The sequence below is a fragment of the Felis catus genome, chromosome F1 (assembly GCF_018350175.1).
Source record: "Felis catus isolate Fca126 chromosome F1, F.catus_Fca126_mat1.0, whole genome shotgun sequence".
In the NCBI taxonomy this organism is placed as follows: Eukaryota; Metazoa; Chordata; class Mammalia; order Carnivora; family Felidae; genus Felis; species Felis catus.
Window position 1 is genome coordinate 24,948,698 of NC_058384.1, and position 15,458 is coordinate 24,964,155.

At 42.2% G+C, this 15,458-nt stretch overlaps 1 protein-coding gene across 1 annotated transcript in view; it reads right to left on the bottom strand.

The window, feature by feature from the left end:
• Window positions 1–10,367: 10,367 nt before the first annotated feature.
• Window positions 10,368–15,458, bottom strand: part of LAMC1 (laminin subunit gamma 1) — a 129,373-nt gene continuing 124,282 nt past the window's right edge. The window contains exons 27-28 of the mRNA XM_011291050.4: window positions 14,999–15,098; window positions 10,368–13,419 (exon numbers count right to left, since the gene is read on the bottom strand). Of these exons, the coding sequence (XP_011289352.4) occupies window positions 13,163–13,419; window positions 14,999–15,098 (357 nt within the window). The 3' untranslated portion in view covers window positions 10,368–13,162. The remainder of the gene's footprint in view (window positions 13,420–14,998; window positions 15,099–15,458) is intronic.

Here is a 15,458-nt window from a genome sequence, read left to right on the forward strand (position 1 = left end):
TCCCTGGGATGTGCTTTCTTCAGATACCCGCGTGGTTAGGGCTTTACTAGGATGCTATCTTCTTTGTGGAGCTTTCTCGACCATCTTGTATAAAATTGCAAGCTCCACCCGACTCCTCAAGCCCTTTCTTTCCCCCTTCCCTGGTTTGTTTTTCTCCATAGAACTTTCTGCCCTACTAGACATTGGTAAAACTTAGAGGCAATATAATGTGGTGGTTGAGACGCAGGTAGGACTGAGTTCAAGACCTGGCTTCAGTTGCTTGTGACGTTAGCAGGTCGCCAAGATAGAATCTCTCTATTCTTCAGTTTTCTCATCTGTAAAATGAGAATAATAATAGCACCCACCTCATCAGGTAGGCATAATATTTATCAAGTTCTTAGAACCACATCTGAAGTATATTAAGTGCTACCCAATTAAATAATGTTTACAATTTCATTCATCTTTTGTTTATTTGGTCTCCCGAACTAGAGCATAGGTCTCACACGAGCAGGGGTTTTTGTCTGTTTTGTATACTGCTCTGTCCCCACCACCTTGGGCAGGGCCTCACACGGAGCTGGTTTTCTGTATACAGTTGTAGAATGACAGGTCACTGAAGTTTCTTAGACACTCAAGAGTCAGTAACCAAAACGTGTTTAAAATGTGTTTACTATGATCATGCCCATATGAATAAAAACCAGCGTTCCTCTATCGCAGACGTTGATGTGGGCCTAGATAATCTGTGTGAATCAGTCACAGGCGGTGAGCCTCTCTCCTAGATTGCCCAAGAAAGTCACAGAACAGACCCTCGGTGTGCTGGGTGGGCATTTTAGTGCTAAATCAACAATGATCAGAAATCACTTTCCTTTGATGAAAGTAACTAATTGAGGTGTTACAGCCCTAAATTGAAGCATCACTCCGTGTTTTCGGATCAGACCAGTCTTCAATGTGCCACTTAAGAGAACACAAATCCATGGGTTGCTCTGGAGTCCCCTGTGAAATGGACCCCTTAAATAAAGGACACTATTATTATTATGCACCATCTCACAGGCCCCAGAAGTATAGGCTCAGAAGGGTGAACTTAAGAGTTCGGATCTTTGGGGCACCTGGCTAGCTGATTTCACCGTTCGCTGTTTGTCCAGGGAATGCGTGCCTTGGGGCACTCTCTCTTCCTCTGGCAAGAGTCCGATTCTGCAGCCTCTGGGCACGTTCTGTAGAGCCTGGCACTCCCCTCAGAGCCGCACCCGCTGCCGTCATGCAGTGAGCACACCAAACGGGTTCTCCTGGCCAGACGGCGGCTGAGGTGTCTGCAGGGGAAGGGAAATCCAGTCATGCACACACCCAATGACACAGTGACATAAAGGAAGCAACTGCTCGGCCTTCTCCTGGCCTAAAATAAAGATAGTCCCAACTCAAGAGGTGGCTTTGCCGTGTGGAAGTAATGGCGCTCACGGGTCCCTTTCCGGCTCCATGCTTACTTTGCATCTGTGATCTTGTTTTTTTAAATTTTTTTTAATGTTTATTTTTGAGAGAGACAGAGCTTGAGCGGGGGAGGGGCAGAGAGAGAGGGAGACACAGAATCCAAAGCAGGCTCCAGGCTCTGAGCTGTCAGCACAGAGCCCGACGCCCGGCTCGAACCCACAGACCATGAGATCATGACCTGAGCCAAAGTTGGGTACCCAACTGACTGAGCCACCCGGGTGCCCCTATCTTATATGTTTTTTTAAAAGAAGCCTCCAAACTGTACAAGCTTCCAACCCTACAAAAACTTAGTTTACCTGATTATGCTAAATTCTGTATTCTTTTACATATGGATCCACTGACTTGAGCACTTCTGTAAGGTTTGGCAGCCTCATTTATGGGAAAAATAGGCAAGGTTGAGAGACTTAGCTAAGGGCACACGACTTGCCCATGAATTGTGGCCGCTCAGTAGGGCCTGAGCCTTAACTTGAGCTTCTGATGTTTTGACACATATCTGTTGCTTATCCTAATTTCAAATGCGTCTCCCATATTAAATGAACTTGACTCTCTTTTATTTCCTACTTGTGGAGCCATTCAGAACAAGCTTGCCAAATTCATAGCGTTAGATGATGATTGTGAATCATTAAAAATCTAGTATATCCCATGATATTTTGGCCTGTTTACACCTAGTGGATAAAAATATATATTTTTTATTTTATTTTTTTTATGTTTTATTTTTTTAATTTACATCTAAGTTAGCATATAGTGCAACAATGATTTCAGGAGTATGGATAAAAATATTTAGAAGATCTTGTGAAAAGTGGATAAATCATTTTGGAAATGAAAATACTTTTAAAAAATTGTAAATAGGGGCGCCTAAGTGACTCAGTCGGTTAAGCGTCTAGTGACTCAGTCGGTTAAGCATCTGGTGACCCAGGTCATGATCTCACAGTTCATGGGTTTGAGCCCCGTGTCAGGCACTGTGCTGACAGCTCAGAGCCTGGAGCCTGCTTTGGATTCTGGGTCCCCCTCTCTCTCTGCCCCTCTCATGCTCTGTCTCTCAAAAATAAACATTAAAAAATTTAAAAATAATAAATTTTAAATAGATTTAAATTAAAAAAATTTTTTTAAGTTTACTTATTTATTTTGAGAGAGAGAGGGAGAGAGAGAGTCCCACGCAGTCTCCACACTGTCAGTGGAGAGCCTGATGCAGAGCTCGAATTCACGCCCTGTGAGATAATGACCTGACCTGAAGTTGGACGCTTAACTGACTGAACCACCCAGGGGCCCCTTCACCTACTTTTTAGGAAGGCTTTTGCATTCCATAAGAGGAATGTTTTGATTATTTAACCAATTTGACATTTACATAATAGAGTTTCTTAGTATAAGTTTTAAGCATGGAGTAGAGTCAATATTGATTGTCTCTAACACTGTAATTAGCACAGACACATTCTGAACTTCTTTCTTCCCAATTCAAAGAGCCAACCTAGCAAGCGTAGCTGAAAGTAAAAATGATGCCTGGTTGAGTCCAACACCCAGACTTAAAAGATATAATCATTGAAAACCAATACACAGCACTCTGTGACTCTCTAGCCAGCATCAGAATCCCTCGGAGGGAGCTTGTTAAAGCCCAGATTACCCTCTCACACTTCTGCCCCTGAAATTGTGGATTCAGTAAGTCTGGGTGGGGTCTGAGAATGTGCATTTCTAAGAAGTTACCAGGTGAGGCAGCCATTGCTGACCCCAGAACCTCACTTTGAGAACCATTCTAGGAGCTCTAGGAGCCGTTCTGAGTCCACAAACCTAGGTGAATATGAACTTCATCTTAATACATATTCAACCCTCATAAAACTCAGCACAAAAGCATAATAAAGCCTATAGTAGTTTTTGCCAGCTCTTCCTCAGAGTCTAATACACCAATAGACTACCAGTACTTTGGTAGTTACCCCTTTTGGTCTCAACATGGCAAGATCTTTCTAGTTTGGGCTCTGATTAATGGCTAAGAACTTTTATACAGCCTCAATAAATGGAGTTTGAAATAATGAAATAATTTGCCATGTTATCGGTCCTTTGACAGACAATAATAATCAACCAAAAACTGAAATATGGAAACTGAGCACATAGAGCATAGGAGTCTTCCCTGTGATTAAAGACTACAGTGCTGGGGTTCTGGAATGTCTTCACACAGGGAGCAATGGATGGGAGAGAAACTCAACCACTCAATTGCACATCATTGAACTCTCTGTCCATGCATTTTTATATCTGGGTCAGTGTCCCCAAGCCTATTTCCCATACCATATTCTCCTCAACATAGCTAAAAGTTATACCTTTTCATACAAATATAATTTGTCCTTCCCAGATTTACCAAAAAGAACAGTCCTGAGCATTCAATTATTTTAATGAAAAAATCAATATATTATTAATATATAATGTTCCTATGTATCTGTTGACCAACATGCTTACATGTTCCTATTTATAGAGATATGTCTTCCTTTATTTTTGTATTATTTTTTTTGCTGCCTCCCCTACTTACATTTCTCAAAGTAGGAATAATTGCCTTTGTCACAGTGTAAAACTCATGGGTACCAGTACCAGGGCGGCTGCAAGAGCAATGAGTACTCCAAAAATATTTGTCGATGATGCATAACACAGGCCCTCATCTGTGTGGAGAGAACAGGCCATGCGCCCTAAAGCCAAGTAGCCTAAAAAACAATTTGCTTGAAATTCAATGACACTTTTGAGAGTGTTTGCATCAATACGACCCATTTTTGTTGTTGTGCTTATTGTTGTCTTTGGCTATTGGCATGTGGAGAATTAATGAAACCTAACTTTGCTCCTTAGAGAAGTGGCTGGCTCCAGGATTATGGCAGAGAAAGTACGGGATGAGCCTGAAATGTCTTCACGTGCCAAAAATAAGACAATGCTCAAAGAATGAGGGAAATTATCAAAGGGTCACAGGGGTCAGCTTGAAGGTGCTCCCGTTGGCCAAATAAAGGACATTTAAGGATCAAAATAAATACCAAGAACAGCATATTGAACTCATTAAATAAAAGGGGAATCCATGACTCTAACATGAATGATATAAATACATATAAAAAGTGGAGGAGGAGAAAAATCTCTACCTCTTAGTATAATGAAAGTCTCCATTTGGCAGCCATCATCAATGGATACTAAAACTAGTTTGTAAAAGTGTTACGGAGTAATAGGGTATTTATAGTCACGAAGTATGTCCTCATACTTATTAATGACAAGGGGTAACAGAATAACTTTACAATGTAGAGATCTGGGAGGAATCACCCCAATCAACTGTCAAAGTTAACATTGCCAGTAATGACTTTGACGATGTATTGAAGAGAATTCAACATCATTTCTATGATCTCCCTGTCAAAGTGCATAACCTGAATCCAACCAAGAGAAAACATCAAACAAACCAAATTGAAGAGCATGCTACAAAAGAACTATCTGGATTTTTTTTTTTTTTTTTTTTTTTTTTTTTTTTTTTTTTAGTGTCAACATCAGAAAATACACAGGAAATTCAGGAACTGCTCCAAAGTAAAGGAAATAGAAGAGACATGACAAGTGAACACATGCTTTCAGATTTTTCTTTAAAAATATTTTTTAAATGTTTGTTTATTTTTGAGACAGAGACAGAGCATGAGTGGGGAAGGGCCAAAGAGAGGGAGACACAGAATCCAAAGCAGGCTCCAGGCTGTGAGCTGTCTCAAACCCACAAACTGCAAGATCATGACCTGAGAGCCAAAGTCGGACACTTAACCGACTGAGCCACCCAGGAGCTCCAGATTTTCTTTTTTCATAAAAGGTGTTCTTGGGACAAATGGTATATTAGTTTCCTATGGCTGCACAACAAATTATCTCAAATTTAGTAGCTGAAAACAGCACAACTTATTACCTTCTATTTCTGTAGGTTAGAAGTCTGACAGGGATCTTCCTGGGTTAAACTCAAAGTGTCGGCAGGGCTGTGCTCCCTTCTGGAGGCCCCAGGGGAGAGTCTATTCCTTGCCTTTTCCAGCGTTTAGAGGCTGCCCACATTCCTTAGCTCCTGCCCCTGCCTCCATCTTAAGCCTGAAATGATAGGTTGAGTCCTTATCTCTTTGCATCATTCTGACCTCCTTTTCTGCCTCCCTCCTCCAATTATAAGAATCCTTATGATTATATTGCCCTGCCCCGATAACCCAGGATAATCTATTCCAAGATTGGCTGATTCATGACCTTAATGACATCAGAAACCTTAATTCCCTCTGTGGTGCAACCTCACACATTCACAGGCTCTAGGGATTAGGATGTGGACATCTTTGGGGGCCATTTATCTGCCCGCTGCAAATGGTGCAATCTGAATAATGGCTGTAAATAAGATGATAATGTTGTGTCGATGGTAATTTCCTGAATTTGACAATTGTGCTGTAGTTATGTAAGAAATTTCCCTTTAGGAAATATACATTGAAGTATTTACAGGTAAAAAGGCATCATGTCTGCAACTTAAAATAGTTGTCTCTTTCTACACACAGAGCAAGAGTGAGAGCAGAGAAAAGGCAAATGTAGTAAAATATTAACATTTGAGAAATCTGAGTAAAGACTATCGAAGAACTTTTTGGCTATTCTTGCAATTTTTCTGTAAGTCTGAAATGGCATAACAAAAAATTTTAAATGTGATCTTTATAAATCTTCTATTTCTAATATACTTTGTGGCATATTGTTATGAAAGAATGTTCATTCTGAAGGATCTTTAAAAATCTCTTGAAGCTTTCAGGACATTTTAACAAGTTGTTTAATGACATTGCTTGCAGTTAATCATGAAGACGTTATACACTGGGCAGTCTTGATTGTATTATGAAAATAAAATCAACTATCCACACTCCTATTGCCCCATAGCTTGGGTATCAAAGCTGAGTATTCTCATTTTGTTTTAAAATTCGGAATTTTAAAAAAAATTTTAATGTTTATTTTTGAGAGAGAGAGAGTGAGAGTGAGTGAGGGAGACAGAATCTGAAGCAGGCTCCAGGCTCTGGACTGTCAGCACAGACCCCGACGTGGGGCTCAAACTCAGGAACCATGAGATCATGACCTGAGCTGAGGTCAGATGCTTAACTGAATAAGCCACCCAGGAGCCCCCAGTATTTCTTTAAAAATGGGGTCTTGAAAAAGGTGTTTAAAGGCAGGCAAAAGACTAGTTAAGTCTTCCACCAATATTAATTTCTTAGTTTTGAGAAATGTACCATGGCTTTATCAGATGTTAACATTAGAGGAAGCTAGGTGAAGGTAATGTTGGTGAGCCAGCTTTATGTTCCTATCCCTGACTCTTTCTTAAAAGGAAAACACATCAAAATCACGAGAGAATAAAGCAACATGCTAAAATAGTGCTTAAGGTGATGGAGCAGCAAACCACGGTTGCATTTCCTCATTGGTCAAATGAAGACCCTCATCAAATCAGCGGCAAATCAAAGAAAACATTATGAAAGTACCTTTTAAAAGATCAATATATAATGCAAGATATCTTGAGAGTGTTAGTCCTTCCCCAGTCTTTCAGAAATGTAAGCGGAGGGGGGAGCCTGTCTGAAATCTATGTGGCAAAACTCATCTCTCTGACCAGGTCTGAGCCTCTGTATCAGCCCGACCGAGACAGCAGAGATAGCAGACTGTCTGAGCCAAGAGTGGCGAGCAAGTTGTAACACAAATGTCTCTGACCGCACTAAACATGTAATCACTGAAATCATGTAATCACTGAAATCATAGCCGTTCCTCCCAAGCCTTTATCGCGGACGCTGGCTCAGCAACCCAGGAACGTGTAATCCGCACTAGGACAGCACATCTTCCCCAGACATTTCTGCTCATGGCTGGACTTCAGCTTACTCTGCACTAACCTCAACTTAAAAACCATGCTCAGGAAGAAAGAAATGCCCATGCAAGGAATGGCTGGGATCAACTGACAGAGAAGAGTAGGAAAATTGGATTCTACATCCTAGAAGGCCAACACAGAATATTCAAAAAGGAGTTGCATTAGAAATTCTTAACACTGGTTTCTATGGCACAATTTGATGACTGCGTTTGGTTACTGAAAGAACAAAGGATCTCAGTACAAGGGCGGACACCATGGGCTCAAAAGCATCAGTCTGAAGTTCAAGTAGAGTTTTCTGTTACTAGCCATGGTGAAAAAGAACTATGGGAGGATGGAGAGGTGTCCTCGAAGGTATGACCAGCCACGTTTCCTGGAGAATCACTTGACTTGACTTGGACATACTCATGGGAACAATGCTGTATCAGAGGGTTACATTCTTGATCGAGGGCCTGATGCTCAACTTTTTATAGAAATAAATACTATGCTGAATTAATCATAAGCAGTATCTGCATGGCCTAGATCACCAGTCTTTCGAAGGTACATATGCAAACAGGATGAAACACCAACCAAGCTGTTGAAGTTTACCAGGCCCATTCCCAGGAGTTCAAGAAGAAAAGGAATTCATGTTACAACGTGGACCAGAAGCCAGAGATATGTACAAAAGGGGCTGTGGGTAAACTGGCAGACGCACACCCACAGTGTTGGGAACGGCTGGAGTGAGGCTGGGATGCAGAGCAACGGGCCTTGTAGCCTGAGCCACACCAGCTGTGTGTGCCGGGCATTCCGCCGCTTGGTGAAAGAGAGCGGTTTTGCTTCTATTCCTGCAAATCCCTCCCTAGATGGGGGTATCGAGGGAGCAGAATGACGCTGGCAGGAGGGCACAGAGGGCACTAACAAGTACCCATAAACCTCCCTCTCCGCTCAAGTAACAGAAATGGGAGAATAGGCAAATGAGAGAGGCTGGTTTTACTTTTAGACCATTTTGACAACCCAGTGACGACTACTGCTGGATGCCTCCTGGCCCTGGGGATGTGGACATGAACACACAGATCCAGATTTGGGGGAGTACGAGGGAGGTTGGGGGAAAAGGTGGGGGAGAGGCACCTGCCCAACAAACAGGTGTCCAAGGGCCGTGTTAGAAGCCAGTACAAGGCTAGGCTGGGAGGGATGGTGGACACAGGGAAGGACTGGCCAATTTCAACAGAGGAGGTGACCCCTTGGCCTCTCAGGCTTTCCTGGGATGGAGCGGGGAAAGAAAGAACATGGGTGGGAGGAGAGTTAAAGAAATGACATGGAGGTGTTAGAAGAACACCTGAAATGATGAGGTTTCTCTTATTTGAATTCCCAACCAGGAACTTCTTAGCTTTTTATTTGACTTCTGCTAAATATTTCCCTTTCTTAAGCATATAATTAATTTCTATTTAGAATATCATTTGTGTAGAACAGATAGAATCATTCAGGGGACTCGGTACAAATATAAGGCAGGCATGCTAGTTGTTGACTTCTGAACCGCTGGAGCCTCTGATAGATTTACTAGGAAGTTTATTTTTCACTCCAGTGATTAATACTTCATTAAAACCTGCTTAGTGTGAACAGGCAAAATTACCTGCTATGTCCAATTGTCTTATTTCTATTCCATGAACTACGGACCTGGAGATATTTGATCTTTCCTTGGGATGGGTCCTCCCTCGCCCTACGAAGCAGGTACCATCTGCCTTTCTACTTCATGGCTTTCCTGGGTGCCAGAGGTATTCTTGAGACTCTCCATGTGGAGCTTACTGAAGTGAGCTGGGGAATTCAGATTTATCAGGGTTCAAGAATGCTTATTTAAGGAGTACACCTTTGGGGATATTTTGAATCAGATTATGTGGATACCAACTTTGGAGAAACCCCTGGCCCTGAACTAACAAAAGGAATGAGAAGAATTTTTAAATCCCATTCATCACTCTGACACAGTAGCTACAAAGATGTATTTGCATTTGAATCGGCCCCTACAATCAGGGGTTAAGAGCAGGGGATGTGAGAAACCTAGTAACGAGTGCCCTCTAAAGCTCTCTCTGAGCAAGTCCAACTGAGAACAGAGTTCAGGTTCTTCACAGGTATCACAGTTACAAGGATGTATGACTGGGAAGGTGCCATGTTGTCCACAAGGACTCAGGGCCACAAACGAGCACAGAAGAGCAAACTGAAGCCTTCCTGCTGTGTCCGTACTTCTCCAACTCTTCACCCGGCCTTGGGTTACTCCGTTGGTCAACCCCCCCAGAAGGAGTGAGGTACAAGGAGCTACTTCTGGCCTGCCGGTTCAGCACATTACTTCCTTTTTCTCTTCATTCCATTATGTTTGAGAGTGTTTTCCATCATCTGAAGAACCCCCTTTAGCTGAAGTTATATGCATATTTAAAGGGAGAAAGACAACTTGTTACATACAGCTGCTAACTTAAGACACCCAAATAATTTTAAGAGTCTCGGGGTGGGGGGGGGGGTCTGGTAAATGGCAGCCCACAGGCCCATGACTGTTTCTGGACTCCAGCCATACTCACTCATTTACACACCGTTCAGGGCCACTTCCCTGCTACAATAGCACGGTAGTTGTAATAGACACTGTATGGCTCACAAAGCCTATAGTATTTACAGTTTAGCTCTTTAGAGAAAAAGTTTGCCTACTTCTGGACCACACCAAAGTATCCCTATCTGAGAAGGGTAAATATAAATATATATGTGTATGTGTATATGTACTTACATATGTTATCTGTACACAGAACATATGCACAGATACATATACACCCACACGTACATCACACATTATACAGACACATCTATACACATGTACATACATTATACAGATATGTACACACAGATACACTATACAGATACACACACACACGTACATACGTACATTATACAGATACACATACGCACACATACATTATATGGATACATATACACACATATATACACACATATTGGATTGTTCTCAAGAAAATAAGTCACCCCAATAAGATATTATGAGCAGCTTTCTCTTCAACCTTTTAAAACATCCTGTGTCCCCAGTACCACACTCAGGCCACACCAAATATAATGGGTTACAAATATTCAGATTTTATTATAAATAAAATACTGGTTTGTTTTTTTTTTTTTAACATAAAAAAAATGCCAAGTGTTGCATTTTATTCACCACCCTGGAGAGCAAGACTGTAGAGATTAAGGCAAACAACTAAAGTGAAGGCACATACAAAAGGGCCACAGTTGGAATTAGAAGAAACAATTCCAGGGAACAGCTGTCTGTGTCCCCTGTGACACCCAGCATTCTGCAGCAGCCACCCTGTCGATTTTATGATGTAAAATACAGATAACTGGAACTATACAACAAAATCATGTATACCGCAGGAGTGTAATGAAGGTATTGCCTTATAAAGAGCTTTTATTTTAAAAATAAAATTCTGTTTAAAAATATACTACACAGATGGAGAAAAGCAACCAAACAAAATGAAGAAAAAAACAAAAACCCAATTTTCACTGTGGCCTAAGACTTACTGGTGTGTGAGGCTGACCCACGGGCCAGAGGGAAACTATCTTGGCAGTCTATCTATAGTCATTGTCCTGTAACCTTGAACAAAATGTCTCTGTTAGGATGTGGCCACTTAATAAGAGGAGCTGGCTAGGGAACACTGATGTGAAAACTTGGCAAGAAAGACCCGCGCCTTGGGCCACAGTAGGAGAGGCCGGGGAGAAGCAGCAGAGGGAAAGCGAGGGGTATGCCAAGTCGAAACGCTTGTAGTCAACTCCGGTATGCACGGAGGCGGAAAGGGGAGAACGGACTGGCATGACTGCTCCCATCCTGTCTGTCTGTGCACACTGTCCCTGATGCCCTATGAGCACTCAGTGATCGTGCACTCCCTTATCAAAATGACCCATCTGGGTCAGAGTGTCAGGGCATTCCTAGCTCGTTCCTGGCTTGACCCACATCGATGCTGAAGATACCAATGGGCAAAATGTCCTAATCCCACCATGTTCTGTCAACCTGACATACCTGCCCTGGAGCGGGCATTAGGAACGACAGCATGCCGCAGTTTAAGGTCACAGGATTGCAGTGGAAGAGGGTGTGAGGTACCTCTTTTGAGCGGCTGCGTGTGGCAGGAAAGCAGGTCGATATCGACATTAGGAAATGAAGATGCTGCAAACACAAGGCGAGGAGCAGAGCCACGGGGAACAAATGCAACGCAAAGAATTGCAGGCGGCAGGGCAGGAGGTATCCAGACACGTTGTGCCAGTGAGGAGGAAAAATGGAGGGAAGAAGTGAACAGACAGTGCCATTCTAGGAATAGGACCAAGTATATTTACATAAATTCCTTACTCTATAATCATGATAAACAAAAAAAACACATTCACACAAAAATATAAATTTGAAATAATTAATAGCACCAGTGTGTCAGATAATAGTTTCTTTCCCCCCGCTACGCAAAGTACAAAGTTGCATAGTGTTAAAGGCTATATATGAATCTCAAAGGTGGGCTGGTAGGAGGGAGGGGTTGTGTGGCAGGGAATCGTCACACTGTGATCTTGCAAGAAAACCACAGAGCTGAGGATCAAAAGTTGAGAAGCCAACGAGGCAACTCCACCGATGGGTCTCCCCTCCACACTTGGAGGGAAGGTTTAGAGTGGGTTTAAATCACAAAGTGCAGGAGCTAGATGGTGTTGGCAGCTGTGTGAAATACTGAGTGCAAGTATTTGCCACCAGGATTTGGCAAACTGTTTAGAGAGATTCTAGAAGTTGGGAACGTCAGAAGCTAATTGAGGATAAGGGTCAAAGGCGTCATCTCTCCCCAGTGGAAGAAAAACGGGTATGTGGGATCCTGACAATACAGGCTGCATCTAAGTTTCATCCCTTTGCCAGGAAAGACTAGGATGAGGAGGCTTGTTCTGTGTGTGTCTGTCAAGATCTCAGGGGCCAACTTCTCTCTACCGGATTAACAGCACTAGTTCCAAGACTAATGTACTAAAAAAAGCTCTAAGAATTGGTTTGATTTTGAAAAAGACTTTAGTGGTTATCATATCCCTATTACTTCTGTATAAATTCCATTTATAGGAATATCAGAAGATGTCTATGGTGAGTGCAAGCTGCCCATCCAGACTTATCAGCTGCCCAAAGATCTGAAAAACGTTTATCTTCCTAGTCAAATTATTAACATACAAGAAAATGTTCAGCCTACTTCTGCAGCCTCATTCTCCTGGAGACTGTCATAAATAATTGCATCCTTACCCGTGGATGGCTCAGTGTCCTATACTCAAAATAGCTAAAACAACTGATGATGGCTCTTGACATTCTAAATGACCAATACCTTTGGCACAGGATGTTTATTTCCTTTTGCTTAAAAGAAGGAGGGGTAGTAGATGGAGGTGCATTTTCTTTATCGATAGACTGGATATACTGGCCATCACAATGCTACTAGTGGTAGCCAAACTTTTCCTTCATAGAAACAAGAGTACTGAGACTGAGGAGTTCTGTTGGTATCAGTGAGAAGGGGAGGGCTACTTGCTCAGCCCTGGCGGACAATGGTTCCCACGAAGCGTTTACGCCACCGTACGATACCGTAAGGTGCCACGTCCTCACGCAACTCGGAAGGGAAAGTGTGGGTAAGGGAGTGCCTTCCGTGGAAGAGAGACTATCAGATAAAACCCTTTGTTCCCGATTCATGATATCTGACTTGTTTCTTTTTAAGCTTTGTGAATTTTCCTGGTTCGAAAGGACAGTGGTGGAGAGCAGCAGAGAAGTGGGGGTCTGAGAAATGTCATCTTTGTGTTAAGGCACTCTATGGCCTCACAACGGCTCCCTGGTCGGGGGGTGCTGCCTTCCGGCCCTACGCGATGACGCTAGGGCTTTTCAATGGACGGGGTGTTGAAGCAGCCAGACGGTAGGGTCTTCTTGATGTCTTCCAGGTTGCGAATGTCCTTCATGATCTCCTCGATATCTCTGTTATAGTCCATGATGGCAGCCTCCTGCTTCCTCGCTTCATTCTCCAGGTCAGATACTTTCCTGTCTAGATCGCTGACTTTCATCTCATCTTTGGCTTTGTTCAGGGTACCTTCAATCTCATTCAGCTTGTTCAGGTCCACTGTGTCCAGCTGCCCTGTAGAGTCGGAAAGGACACAGAGGGAAATAGATGCATTCAGTAAGAGTTATCACATCACTCCACAAGTAACTCCACTCACCTCTTCTATAAACACAGACCCCCAGCCACCCCCAAGCAGAGTCGGCCTGCACGTGTGATGTGTAGACTGTTCGTGTTGTGCAAGGGTGTGGTCAATGCAGACCAACGACAAATGCTGACCTTGCTAAGTTAGGACAGGTCAGAGCCTATATATAACGGATACTGGGCTGGATAGTTTTTTTCTCTGAGAAAACAGTTTTTGTGAAATGCTTTCTAAATACACAGGTGCCGTGTTCAAGACCTTAAGTCTCACTTGTGGTTTTGAAGGTCATCTGATTACATATATAAACATAAAAATGGCAATAACTGTTATCTGTATGCCATTTTAATGCCATCTGACGAACATAAGAATCTTTAAGCTGAACTCTAAGCCCTCAGCTCTTAGATTCCAGGGAAGCTGCATTGGTTTTGGGAGTCATGTCCTGCCTTTAGGAGTTAGACACTACTTGGAGTCCTCCTATGGAAAATGGCCAGGGATGAAATGCTGAAATAATTTCAGCAAAAGCTTCACTTTAGCAAGAAAAAGAGGTTCTTTTGGAAGGAATTGCTTCCATAATTAATGAGAGCAGACAGCCACACGGTGATCAGCACGTTACGCATACTGTACTTGATTAAATTCTCACGAGACCATCTTATGCCAGTGATTCTCAGATGTTAACTCATTTGCCCAAGTTTGCAGTTTACAAGGCAACAAAACAAAGATTCCTACCCAAGTCTGACTAACTCTAAAATCTAGCTCTTCCCACAAAAAGCTACCTCCTCTAGCTTCCTGTCATTTTAAAACCCATCTGTTAGCATATTATTTATTATTTTTGGTATTTGAGACAGATAAAAAATATACCTCCCCCCCACCTCCCCCTGCTCCAAAAGAAAAAGTGACCAAACCTTAAAGGCTGGCGAATTAAAACAGAATGCCTTGCTACAAAGCTGTGTTGGCTGGATTGTTACCACTTTATAATGAAGGCTTGTGACAAAAGTACATCTGTCCTATAATGAAGTCTGCTCCCTATTAAACTAGATTAAAAGAGCATTTCAACATGCTCATATTTCCTTATTCTATCAGTAAGAGAATAATCAAATAATCTGACTCTTTAAAAAACTGTCAGATTATCCTTTTAATTAGCAAAGAGAATTCCAGGCAATGAAGTCATCACCAGTTTAAAGTGTTCTTTTATTCTGCCACTGAAATCCCTCACTCTAAATCTTTTAAAGACACTCTGCCAGCAGAATGAGCTATTCAATGTATCATAAACATCGACCATAAATGAGCCACTCTGGCAACCTATCTTCCTAATTTTAGAAGTCCTGGTCAGAGTCCAGTACTTAGATCATATGCCACGGAAGAAGTATTTGTTGAATTAATACAACCGAAAGTCACGTTTCGGTTCACACAATACTCATGCTGTAATATCTGCTTTTGTGACAACTATACCAGACCCCAAGAACAAACAATGCACAAAATTGAGATCCTGCCTAAAATGGCTCTCCAGCTACTTACCCAGCTGCTCCAAGAGGTCATTAATCAGGTTGAGGAGGCTGGTGACGGAGTTTTTGGCTTTTCTGGCATTGATCTCGGCTTCCTGAGCAGCCTGTGAAGCCTGTACAGAGAGAAGGGCAGATGAAAACAACAGTCCCAATGATGTGTCTTCATCTTCTTGAAATGAAGAATCAGCCCCTAATCAGCCAACAAGTCCAATTTTCAGATGCTTTTTTCCTAACTCATGAAACTATAATCTCTCACTGTAGGGTTTTTTTTTTTTTTTGATCCTATCTTCATGGTGAAATGTTATTATTTTTAATTCATATGACTGTCATGAGTAGGCAGTCCGCATGCCTACACTGAGTGTATTTGTATTTCAAAAAGACCAATATTATTTCCTTTCCCCACTTTCTCACCCAAGAATACACAGTATATTCATAATATATTTCATCAAGCAGAAACAAGTTATTTTTAAGGA